Source organism: Pelophylax lessonae, assembly GCF_965119305.1.
Source record: "Pelophylax lessonae genome assembly, chromosome: 4".
Taxonomy (NCBI): Eukaryota; Metazoa; Chordata; class Amphibia; order Anura; family Ranidae; genus Pelophylax; species Pelophylax lessonae.
This window is the reverse complement of record NC_138771.1, coordinates 429,087,941-429,101,084: the sequence shown is the minus strand read 5'-3', so window position 1 is coordinate 429,101,084 and position 13,144 is coordinate 429,087,941. Positions and strand designations below refer to the sequence as shown.

Here is a 13,144-nt window from a genome sequence, read left to right as displayed (position 1 = left end):
GGTCCAGCTGGAGCCCTGATTTGAACCCTATTGAACATCCCTGGAGAAACCTGAAAATGGCTGTCCACCGATAATCCCTATCCAATCTCAGGAGTTATTCCTTTTAACTCTCTGCATCTGAGCATATGGAATTCAATGGAATAGTGCTGGGGGGTGTGCACTGTGTGCATGAAGCAGAGTGTTTCTATCAGTCAGCTTATGGACTAGCTGGGTCCCCAAGATTGTGCTGTCATCGATGACCATTTTATAAATGTTGAGATCCAGGAAAATGATATCAGTATCAGAAGTTGTAAGAGTCAACTTGATTGGGGTACACATATTGAGTTAGTCATTCCTCCTTGTCAGATCATCATTTCTAGAGCAAAGGAGGAACAGGTCATCTATATAGTGAAGATAAAACAACATGCACGGTCTATGCAATAACCTGTTCTGTTCATAATGGTGCATAAATATGTTGTCAAAAGAGGGTGCAGCGTTAGAACCCATAGCTGTCGCGGAACACTGTAGTTAGAATTTTTCTTTAAATTTAAAGTAATTAAAGGTGAGTATAAAACCCAGAAGCTCAAGAAAGAGGTGGTTTGACATTTTCCAGTTTTATAAGGGCTTTGTGCAAGATTGATCCTCTAGCAGATATAATTGGGCATAGAAAATGTTCATATGCGGCGCTAGAGAAGGTAGATGGAGCAAACAATTATCAGCTTCAATAATGGAATCAAGGAGAGTGATTTCAAGCTGCTTACCAGATGGCGAAAAATGATAAGCCTGTCATTAGAATCTGCTCTGGTATCCTGGGTTTACGCCACATTCTTACGTCCACTCAGAAGGGAACAGGATGATCGAAGTCAAGCATAAACAGAAAAAACTTCATAGTGTAGTAAATGGATTCCAAAATTAAGTATAGCAAACAAAGAAAAACCAAGAAGCTGCAAAGAAATCACTCGGCACCTCAGTGTATCTTTTGAATCTGCTTACCAGACACACTGATCCATAAAGCAGTAAAGTGCGTGCAGCTGTGACAAGCTGCATCTTCCACTAGATCACTAGACTCCCATAGCAGACCTAATCATGAATGTGGAATCCAGTCATTCCTAATATCGGGACAGTCAGCAGGGACCAAGAAAAAAAATCAGCTCATAGTGCAGTAGGTGATGGCAAGAAGCAAAATGTATTCATATCTACTTACAGTGAATAAAAGCTGTATCGGTGTGCACAGTCAAATAACGGGGTTCACAGTTGTTGGCATGTCCTAGGAACTGCAGGAGTCACCTGACGCGTTTCGGCCAATCAGCTGTCGTATGAGATGTCCTCCCACTGTAAAGGCAGGCCTCTTAAAGGAAATACGAATGGCAATGAATACACTTTCCTTCTTGCCATAACCTACTGCACTATGAGCTGATGTGTCTGGAGTTCTCTGGCGCTCGGGGGGGGGGGGGGGTGACATGGTTCCTTGCTTGTCCTTGTTGTGGTTCCTGAGGCCTTCATGTGTCTGTCCCTATCCGCATGGTGCGCCGTGGGCACCGCCATCTTGGGTGTGGGCAATTAAATTTTTTCCCCATAGACTTGTATGGGGCAGCCATTTTCCCTGCAGCTTCCTATTGCTTTGTATGGGCATCCATCTTTGTTTAGCCCTGGTGCTATATTTGGCAGTGTTTGGCAGTGTATCCCTATCAGGCGACATCAATTCCTGTGTGGTCATTTCCTGCTGCTTAGCCAAGGTCACTTCCTGCTTCTCTCTCCATGCTGTGGAAGCTTCAGGAGGCTGTGTGTCTGAGGTGGTAAAGTATTGAGGGTCCCTGCGAGCATATCCTTGAACCTTCTGTTATCAGTTTGGTTTAAAGGGGCTCCCTGCAGGCCGCTGTGATTGGTGGTGGATACCGCGATCGGCGTTCTTAAAGCTACAGTACTCCGTTTTTTGCAATTTGAACTATAGAGTCCCAAACTGGGTTTTTTACCGTCAAACCCACTCTCTGCGACTCCCGGACGGTCCGGATCTCAGTCGCTGGCCCCGATTTCAGCTGCCCTGGAAAGCCTGGCGACTAAAGTTTACTTAGTCTTGAAAAAGGTTGATAGCCGTAAACGGCCACTGCCTTCTCCATCTGTGGAGGTGTCCTCTGATTCAGAGGCTGATGTGGTTCCCCCGGATGCTTCCCTTCCTGAGTGGTCGCTGTCCTCGCAGTCAACTTCTTCAGCTGCAGTGTGGGAAGGTGCTTTGGTGGAAGCCCTGATTATTTCAGTGCGGGATACTTTAAAATTGACTGATGGGCCCACGCCAGCGGGGATGCGGGTGGTTTTTGGCTCCCAGAAGTCTCCAAATGCTTACAGGGTTCCCCAATTTTTACGGTTCCAGTGGACAGGCGGGTGGAATCCCTTTCCCGCCATCTTCACATGCTGGCGAGTTCCATTTTGAAACCGGTTTTTGTGTCTGTGCTAGTCTCATAGATGGTAATGGAATGGATTAGGGGTTTGCGGGAGTCTTTGGACCCCGAAACTGTTCCCCCGGAACTGCTGGAACTGTTGGACCAGGTGATCCAGTCTCTGGTGTTCCTGTGTGATGCATCTATGGATGCGGCTCCCCTGGTGGCCAGGGTCTCGGCCGTGGGTATTGTTTTAAGACGCAGGGTCTGGTTGAAGAGCTGGTTGGCTGACCAAGCTTGTAAAAAAGCCTTAGCTGATCTCCCCTTTCTTGGAGACAGGTTGTTTGGCGACTCATTGGATGAGTTGATCAAGGGCCTCACTGACGGGAAGAGTACTCTTCTTAATCCTTCAAGGTTAAGACACCCCGTCCTAAGCGGGGTCCCTCCTTTCTGCTCATGAACGTTTTTTTTCGTGCCCCCGGGACGCAAGAAAAGGGTAAGCCGTTCAGAACTTCTAAGAAACCCTGGGGCAAGTCCAAAGCTGGTCAGTCCAGTGCTGCAGACAAGTCCCCTGCAGCATTAATGGGTGCCCTCATCTGTCTTAGTGGTGGGGGGACGTCTGCGCTTCTTTCAGAAACTCTGGACTTCCTTCATTCAGGACAAAGGGGTTTGCAAACTGGTTTGTTCCGGGTACAAGATCGAATTCTGGTTTCAGGAAGGGGATAGTTTTTTTCAGTCAAATCTTCCCCTGTCTCCGGAGCGTTTGAAGGATCTGCGGGAGGCTGTGTGAGCTCTCCGGGTTCAAGGGGTGATTGTGACAGTTCCCCATATTTGAAGGACATCAGCGGTTCCTCCGCTTCAGTGGCTGAGGAGCACTTTCAATTCGTGGCTTTACCCTTTGGTCTTGCCTCGGCTCCCAGAGTTTTACTAAGGTCCTATCCCCTGTGCTGGCTTTGTTGCGTCGACGAGGTATCTCCATTGTGGGGTATCTAGACGATCTCCTGTTGAACAGTTTCCCATTCGGATCTGCTGGAAAACATCTCCATCACAATTCGGACCCTTCAGGACTTCGGGTGGATGATCAATGTCACCAAATCTGCCCTGACTCCGTCTGCGCGGGTCACCCATCTGGGGCTGATCCTCAACTCTGCTCTGGCGAGGGTTTTCCTTCCCTTGGACAAGCTTCAGGAGATGCAAAGGGCGGTCCAATTGCTGATGGAGGCTGATCAGTCCTCCTTGCGGGCTTGCATGAGGGCCCTGGGTCTGATGGTCTCGACCTTCGAAGCGGTCCCGTTTGCTCCGTTTCACATAAAACAGTTGCAGAAAGAGATTCTGTCAAAATGGAACAGAGATCCTCCATCATTGTACCACAAGATTCGGTTGAGCCATCTCACGAAGTCGCCTCTCTTGGTGGATCCAGTCACCTGTACCGTGCCATGGCAAGTCCTTCCTTCTGGTGTTTTGGACGGTGGTCACCACAGAAGCCAGCCTATCAGGCTGGGGTGGAGTGCTGGGGAAGCTCTATACTCAGTGAACTTGGGCGTCGGACGAGTCTTCCTTGCCGATCAATATTCTGGAGCTGAGGATGATCAAGCTCTGCCTGCTTCACTGGACGAGTCGGCTACACTGCTCTCTGGTTTGGGTCCAGTCGGGCAATGCCACAGCCGTGGCTTACATCAATCATCAAGGGGGCACCAGGAGTGCCCTGGCAGCCAAGGGGGTGGCCGAGATTCTGGTATGGGCGGAACACAATGTTCCGGCTCTTTCTGCAGTCCACATCCCCAGTGTGGAGAATTGGCAAGCGGATTACCTGAGTCGTCAGGTGTTGGATCAGGGGGAGTGGTCCCTGCATCCGGAGGGGTTTCATCTCCTGTGTGTCTGGTGAGGGACCCCAGACATGGATCTGTTTGCGTCTCGCTTCAACAGGAAAGTGTAAAGGTTTGTGGCCAGGTCTCGGGATCCTCTGGCCGATGCCACAGACGCTCTGGTGGCTCCTTGGAGTCGGTATCGCCTGATCTCTGCCTTCCTTTTGCTCATTCTCCTGCAAAGGTTTCTTCGCAGGGTGGCGATGGAAGGAATTCCAGACTGGCCTCAGCAGTCTTGGTACGCAGAGCTTGTAAAAATGGTCGTGGATCCTCCATGGCGTCTTCCTTTGCGGGAAGATCTGCTATCTCAAGGACTGATCTTCCATCCTACTTTATGGTCGCTGGCTTTAATGGCTTGGCTGTTGAATGCAAGGTGTTGAGGGATAGAGGTCTTTCTGATTCAGTGATTGCTACCCTTTTGAAGGCCAAGAAGTAAACATCTAGGAAGATCAATTATTGTACGTGGAAATCGTACATTTCTTGGTGTGAATCGCTGCAGCTGCACCCTCGCTTGTTTTCTATAGCTAGAGTTTTGGCCTTTTTACTTGCGTAGGGTACTATCAAGGGCTAGGTTTCAGCCTTGGATATTTACTTCCACGTCCGTCGGCTACTCATAGTGTGATTTACACATGCGTTCAGGGGGTGCGTCATCTGGCCCCTCCGAGGAGATCCCTGTTACCGCCGTGGGATCTTAATCTGGTTTTGTCTGTTCTTCAAAAGCCTCCTTTTGAGAATATTAGTGAGATTTCTCTGCTTTCTTTGTTGCAGAAGGTTGCCTTCCTATTGGCTATCACTTCTGCCCACAGAGTCTCTTGAGTTGACGTTGTCCTGTCCGCCTTATTTGGTGGTCCACAGGGAAAAAGTGGTCCTCCAATCTAATCTGTCCTTTCTTCCTAAGGTGGTGTCGGAATTTCACCTGAAAGAAGACATTGTGTTGCTTTCCTTATGTCCTAAGCCTAAACATCACAAGAAAGTGCCTTAAACTCTCTGTATGTGTTTCGGGCGATAAGGGTTTCTCTGAGGGTTACTGAGTCCTTCAGTCCTCAGAGAGTTGGACTCTCTCTTTGTCCTTCCAGACGGTCCTCGCAAAGGTTGGGCTGCGAACATTTCGAGATGGATCAGGCAGACAGTTCAGGTTTATTCGATCAAGGGTCATGTTCCTCCTTTTCCCTGTGAAGGCGCATTCTACTAGAGCACTGACTGCCTCTTGGGCTTTTTTGCCATCAGGCCTCTGTTGTACAAGTTTGTAAGGCAGTGACTTGGTCGTCAATGCACAGCTTTACCATATTTTACAAGTTGGATTTGTTGGCTTCTTCGGACGCCTCTTTTGGCCACAAGGTTTTGCAGGCTGCGGTTTCATAAGAGATTGTTTGTTTTGTACTTCTCTTCGGGGTCTTTTATCTGGGTGAGCTCCTGTTGTTTGGTTGAGCTCCATGTTGCCCGGTTGGCTACGTTCAGCCTCTAGGAGTTGACGTTCTGGTCTAGTTGCATTTTTCCACCTCTCATGCCTATACTGCTTTGGGACGTCCCACTCAGCTCATGGAGAGGAGGCTGCGTCTGTCGATGAACGATAGAAAAAATAAGATTTTTGTAAGATCTTACCATAAAATCTTTTTCTCTGATGTCCGTCGACGAACGCAGCACCCTCCCCTTTGTTTGGGGTTGGTTCTGTTGTCTTCACTGCTTTTAAACTAAACTGATGTGCTGGGTTGTGCAGTGGGGGTTTGTGCCTGGAGGGACAGCCCCCTGGGCTAGTGAATTCAAAATTTCCTGCCTAGACTACTACTGATGGGAGGAGCATAAACCCACTCATCTCATGTAGATGAGGCTGCGTTTTGTTGATGGACATCCGAGAAAAAGATTTTATGGTAAGATCTTAGAAAAATCTTATTTTTTTCCTTCCATATAAAATAGCCTGCAGTGTGGAACCTGCAGTGTCCTGAGTATTCTGCATAGCCTTCTAGAGAACACACTGTTTGGACAGCCTAGTCACACATTTTAGAGTTGGTTGTTGGTTTTCTTCCTTATGCGGTCGTCCACTCCCAATTCACTAAAAAGTTAAATTTTTGCAAGAATGTGCCCTTTAAAACAGACCATCCACATATGTTGTGGTAGAAATAAAGGAGAGAGCCCTAAGATGTATGCATAAGTTTGTTTATTTAAATTACACAATTTAAGAATCTAGCTTATCTAGGTGAAAAATGCATCCACATGGGTATCTACTATACGATGATGGTAGAAATTATCTTTTCAATCTTTGAAATACGCGGTTGTTACTTTAATTAGACCCTCCTGACATTCAACAAGAATGTGTAAATCAAGAAACAGGTTTTTCCTCTTCCAGCCTCTGCCTTGTCTAGGATACTAATGAAGAGAGCACATCTAAACAGTTATTTTTGGTCATCAAGTCAAGCATTAAAAAAAAAAAATTAATATTCAACCTACATAGTTAGTGAGGTTGAAAAAAGACATCAGTCCATCCAGTTCAACCTATGATGTGTGTGTTTGCTTTTAACCGTACATTGTATACCCCTGTATGTTGTGGTCTCTAAGGTGCCCATCTAATAGTTTTTTGAAACTATCAATGCTTCCTGCTGATACGACTGCTTGTGGAAGAGAATTCCACATCCTTACCGCTCTTACAGTGAAGAACCCCTTACGCATTTTAAGGTTAAACCACCTTTCCTCTAGTTTTAGTGAGTGGCCACGTGTCTTATTGTATTCCCTTACTCTGAATAGTTTGTTCCTTATGCTAGGGTTGCCAGTACAGTATTTGTACATTGATATCATATCCCCCCTCAATCGTCTCTTCTCCAGAGAGAATAGGTTCAGTGCTTGTAGTCTTTCCTCATAGCTGATGTCCTCCATTCCCTTAATTATTTTTGCTGCCCTTCTCTGGACTCTTTCCAATTCCAGCACATCCTTCCTGAGGACCGGTGCCCAGAACTGGGCAGCATACTCCAGATGTGGCCGGACCAGAGTCTTGTAGAGAGGGAGAATAATCTCTTTATTTCTGGAGTGAATCCCCTTTTTTATACATCCCAGTATTCTGTTGGCTTTGCTTGCAGTGGCTTGGCATTGCATGCCACTGCCAAGCCTGTTGTCTACCAGTACCCCCAGGTCCTTTTCCATCCTAGACTCACCCAGAGGTTCCCCCCCTAGTGAGTAGCTTGCTTTCAGTTTAAATCCCATTACTATCCATTTTGAGTGAAAATATTTTTTAAAGTGTTTTGGCAAGATAAACAAACAAAAAACATATGCAGTACATGTTTCCTATTTATTATGCCTTTAACAATGCAGCAAGTACGAAAAAAAAAAACTGTTGATCCTGCCAATGTGCTATTACCTTCCTGACAACATTGCTGCTCTGAAATTCAAATTCCAAGCTGTGTAGTCCTTTGAAGGAAAAAAAATATTAAAATTAAAATGTGCATGTATCGCAGAGATGTACTGCATTTTTTATTTTGCCAGAACATATACTTTGAATTGGCATAATTCCTTGAACAAAGGCTGTGATCTCATATGAGCTGCAATTGTTCCAAGTGCGGGTACCTACACTAACTACTGAAATAGGAGAGGAAAGGGGAGCAAACACTGATCTTATTCCTGTCTGGAGTCTCTCATATACAGTTTTCAAAATATTGTGTTTTATGAACCAGAACTAGGGTCTCCAAACTTTTTAAACATGGGGCCAGTTTACTGTTCTTCAGACTTTAGGGGGGCCGAACTGTGCCCATTGGGAGCAATCCATGTATCTTTGGTTTCAGTGGGAGGAATAGTGCCCAATCATTGGTGTCAGTAGGAAGAATAGTATCCCAGCTTTGGTGTCAGTGGGAGAAAAAATTGCCCCACTGTTGGTGTCAGTCGGAGGAACAGTGCCCCACTGTTGGTGTTAGTGGGAGTAATAGTGCCCCATCTTTGGCATCAGTTTGATGAATAGTAACCCGTTGTTCATGTCAATGGGAGAAATAGTGCCCCATTGCAGTTGTCAATAGCAGGAATTATGCCCCATTGTTTGTGTCAGTGGGAGGAAAAGTGCCCCAAGAGCCAGATGAAGGCAAGCAGAGGGCCACAGTTTGGAAACCACCGAGCTAGAAGGTGCGTAAGAGCAGTGTTGAGGGAGCGTCAGGTCAATCATGTTCCAGATATGTAATGAGGCCTTATAGAGATTGATTGTAGGCTCAGAAAAGTCTCAGCCTTTTAGGTTAATTCAGGTATAATACCTGGCTGATGCAAAAAGGATGAAAGATTAGCTACAAGGCAAAATAAAAGATGTTACTTGTAAGCAGTAGTCTTTTTTTTTTTTTTTTTTTTAAAAAGAAGGTATTCTTATTTTCTGGAGTTCCTCTTTAATATATTTCACCACTTTTTTTTTTTACTAAGCCTAGCAAAGCTGCAATGTCCAAGAACTAACATCTCCACATTTCCCATTCCATAATGTGCTCTTTTTCTTTCATCCAGAAATCAGCGCTTCACCAGTCATTCACGTGGCAAAGTTCTGAAATGAAAACAGATTTTGTAGTCTGCACTTGTTCCTTCAAAGTAATACATAATTGCTTTTTTTCCTTTTTTTCTTCAGATTACTCCCAAAGAACTCTCGGAGAAATCTTTCTGGACACAAGCAAAAGAAGACAGGTTTGAAAAAGATGAGCTGTTTGCAAAGATTACCCTCACCTTCTCTTCACAGCCCAAGTGTGAGTGATCTGAGATTTTTTTATATATATTTTTTTTAATTCTTTGAGGCTGGCGTTGGTTGCCATTTCACAGAGAAGTAACAAGCTAAACTTGTGTCAGGTGCAGACTGTGTCGTCTCCGTTCGCTTATGTTATCAGACCATTTCTTTAAAGAGAATCGGTCACATCTGAGCTTATTGAAAAATCTTAATATTCAGAGTATGACAGGTCACTTATGAAAGATACATATTTGCACACCAATTTAACTAAAACCTGATTTAATAGCCAAGAATCAGAGTTAAAAGGATACCTGTATCCAGTAACTGAGCCTTGTAATTTAATTATATTCTCCCTAAAGTGACCTTTTTTTTTTTTTTTTTTCCTGGGTTAAAAAAAAATGTATAAAAGCAGGAACTAAAGAGTGGGTTAATGCTCTCTGACCCACTGACCTTTCCTCTAATTTTCACTCTATTCATGAGATACAGCTACTTTTCAGGGCTTATTCCCTGACTGGTCACTACCAAAATAAGGGCCTGTGAGAGCAACCACAAAGCAGTGGTAAACTGTGCGTTTAACACTCTTGAAACGGTATCAAATGTAGAAATACAATTTCTCTGTAAAAGAGTTTGGAATGGAATGGGTAGTGGGAAAGGAAAATGTAAGAACTGCTTTTTTTTTTTTTTTACATTTACTTGGATGGAGAAATCTCCCCAGCTGGCGGAATACTAACAGCCTAAGGCTGGGTTAACAATTGTGCGCAGGGTTTCCCGCATCGCACCAGTGTGAATAGGGACTAAAACAGTGACTTAATCTAATTGCATGCAGTCTCCTTTTGGCCAACAATTTTCCATCAGGCTCCTCCTGTGTTTCAGTTGACGTTTGTCGAGCCAGAAGGTGCCGACAAGGCTACACGCAACTCAAATTTCTACCAATTCAGCTGGAATCGTCCAAAACTAGAGCCACATATGGCAGGCTTAAGTCCGCTAACAGGTTAACAGTTGTCAGTATAAAGTCATATCTGACTTTCAGCTCCCCTTTATACAAAAATAAATGAAAAAGATATACATACATTATAATCATTTATTCACTGTTAAATCATTTAAAGAATTTTGCACTAAATTTCGTTCTAAAGCCTAAACATTTTTACCTTCATGCATTCCCTGCATTAAGGTAAAAAATGTTCCGCTACCTGTATTGTTCCCCTCCCCCTCCTTATACTTACTTGAGCCCTCACTTGATCCAGCACTGTACCCATCTGTAGCAGCTCTCCCCACTCTTGCAGTCTGTTTAGGCAGCAGGAGCTTTTGGCTCCCACTGCTGTCAGTCAATTCCTGTGAAGAGAGAGCAGGGTACAGGGCTGAGTGGCTTGCCTGTGTCTGTGAATGCAGGCAGCATGGCTTGGGATTGAACCTCCAGGTGTGCCACCACAAGTGGTTTCCTATGGTGGTACACCGAGAATAGGAGGAGCCAGGGGCATTGGTGGGGAACCCCAGAAGAGGAGGATCAAAAAGTAAGTGTAACATTGTTGGAATTTATAAATGCTTTTCAGGTTTGGTTCTCGTTAAGTGTTTGTAGGTGTTTTCCAGTATTTAGAAACTTTGCCAAACACTATAGGGAGGAACAAGTCCATTTTAAAGGATAAGTCCACCCTAAAACTAAATCCCTATATCTATAGAACTACACAATCTAACACTAACCCAGGGCTCAAAATTTGAAGTCCTGAGCTACAAGCGAGGCCCTAAGAGCCCATTTACACTAGCGCGACTTGTGAGGCAACTTGTGTTGCCCCGGGTAGCTTGACATAACAAAAGCAATGTTAATCAATCAGTGCCGTCTTAATTGGCACTACTGAAGTTGCTCCGACTTCAGAAAAGGGTCCTGTACTACTTTGAGGCGACCTGTGATCCGACTGTCCCATATACTTCAATGGGAGTTGCCTCCTTATCTTAATTGACACGACTTGTTATCAGACTTTCCAGGAAGAGGAAAGAGATTAGCCAGGCATTCCCCACAGACAAAGTCGCCTGTCTCTTCAAAGTAGTGCACAAGTCTCTTCCAAGTCTCTTCCAAGTCTCTAAACAAGTCTCTTCAAGTCACGGGGCGACTTTCTGGTAGTGGTAATGTGAACCAGCTCTTAGAGTTACTCGCCACTTGTTGCCCCACCCAAACCCTACCCTGCACCGCCCCTAAACACGCTCGCGTAAAATATCTCATAAACTTACACTGTTAAATGTTTTATTCAGAATTAGGTTACAAAAAGAAATATTAACAACAACCGAGAGAGAGAAGGTTCAACAGAGAGAGAGGGTTTTTGACAGAGAGAGAGAAGAGGGGGGGGGGGGGTTGACAGAGAGAGGGGTTGACAGAGAGAGGGGTTGACAGAGAGAGGGGTTGACAGAGAGAGGGGGTGACAGGGAGAGAGAGGGGGCTGACATGGGTAGAGAGGCAAAGGGGGTGACGGGGAGAGAAAGGGGGCGACACAGAGAGAGAGGGGGGTGACACGGAGAGAGGGAGAGAGGGGGTGACACAGAGAGAGGGAGAAAGGGTGGGTGACTCAGAGGTAGAGAGGGGGGGGTGATACGGAGAGAGGGGGGGGGGGGACACGGAGAGGGGGGGTTGACACGGAGAGAGGGTGGGTGGCACAGAGAGAGGGAGAGAGTGGGTGACACGGAGAGAGAGAGAGAGGGTGGGTGACACGGAGAGAGAGAGGGTGGGTGACACAGAGAGAGGGGGGTGACACGGAGAGAGAGAGGGTGGGTGACACAGAGAGAGGGGGGTGACAACGTGGACGCCGTATGGGCGTATGTTCCATGAAAGTGGGGAGTCATCTATTTCTGGTGAGTCTAAAATCCAGCTATATTACTCCCGACATATTGGTGGTGGCAAGCAAGGGTGTTCCCTATAAACCTACACTAGTGACCCTTTATGGATGAACAGTTTCCTCCTGCTCCATGTACTTCAAGTTTAATGGACTTTTGATGGACTCTTATTGATTCTATTTTGTTTATGCATGCATCTTATGCATTTACTTATAATAAACCAATTGTTTGGTTTATTATATTTTCATTGTGGTACATCAGCACCCGCAGTGATTCAATTGAACCTATTGTATGAATGGTAAGAGGTTACCACCATCCCTGCGCTACTGAAATTTTAGTCAGAAAGACCTAGAGTTTTTTTATTTCAATTCTACAGAGATAGGGATGGGGTGACAGGGAGAGAGAGAGGGGGTGAAATAGAGAGGAAGAGAGGGGGTGAAATAGAGAGAAAGAGAGGGGGGGAAATAGAGAGAAAGAGAGGGGGTGAAATAGAGAGAAAGAGAGGGGGTGAAATAGAGAGAAAGAGAGGGGGTGAAACAGAGAGAAAGAGAGGGGGTGAAACAGAGAGAAAGAGAGGGGGTGACACAGAGAGAAAGAGAGGGGGTGACACAGAGAGAAAGAGAGGGGGTGACACAGAGAAAGAGAGGGGGTGACACAGAGAGAAAGAGAGGGGGTGACACAGAGAGAAAGAGAGGGGGTGACACAGAGAGAAAGAGAGGGGGTGACACAGAGAGAGAGAGAGGGGGTGACACAGAGAGAGAGAGAGGGGGTGACACAGAGAGAGAGAGAGGGGGTGACACAGAGAGAGAGAGAGGGGGTGACACAGAGAGAGAGAGAGGGGGTGACACAGAGAGAGAGAGAGGGGGTGACACAGAGAGAAAGAGAGGGGGTGACACAGAGAGAAAGAGAGGGGGTGACAGGAAGAGAGAGAGGAAGATGACAGGCTAGGGAGGAGTAAGTCCCGTCACAGTGCTCATCTTACTCACTCAGTCAGAGATGTTCACCATGTAGCTGCTAATTAAACTTTCCCGCCCACACACTCAGTGAAGCCCGTGTGTGTGTGTGTGTGTGTGTGTGTGTGTGTGTGTGTGTGTGTGTGTGTGTGAGTGAAGATGTGGTGAACATCTCTGACTGAGTGAGTAAGATGAGCCCTGTGATCGGACTTACTCCTCCCTAGCCTGTCATCTTCCTCTCTCTCTTCCTGTCACCCCACAGGGAGAGAGAGAGAGAGCGGGCGGGAGAAAGCAGAGCAGATGCAGCCTCTCCCATTCCTGGAGGAGGGGGGAAGCTGCTCACTGGGCTATGAAACACACACACAGCTGCATATTCCCCCTGTTCTTACTCGCCCTGCTCATCAATCCACTCGCAAAATGCGAGCAGGAAAGTGGAATTTTTGAGGGCTGCACTAACCTATCTAGCCCTGTAAAGAAGAA

The 13,144-nt window shown here is 46.0% G+C and overlaps 1 protein-coding gene across 1 annotated transcript in view; it reads left to right on the top strand.

Annotated features, from left to right (window-relative positions):
• Window positions 1-13,144, top strand: part of DIAPH1 (diaphanous related formin 1) — a 533,606-nt gene that overhangs the window by 309,918 nt on the left and 210,544 nt on the right. Inside the window, exon 17 of the mRNA XM_082252909.1 lies at window positions 8,799-8,913. Within this exon, the coding sequence (XP_082109035.1) occupies window positions 8,799-8,913 (115 nt within the window). The remainder of the gene's footprint in view (window positions 1-8,798; window positions 8,914-13,144) is intronic.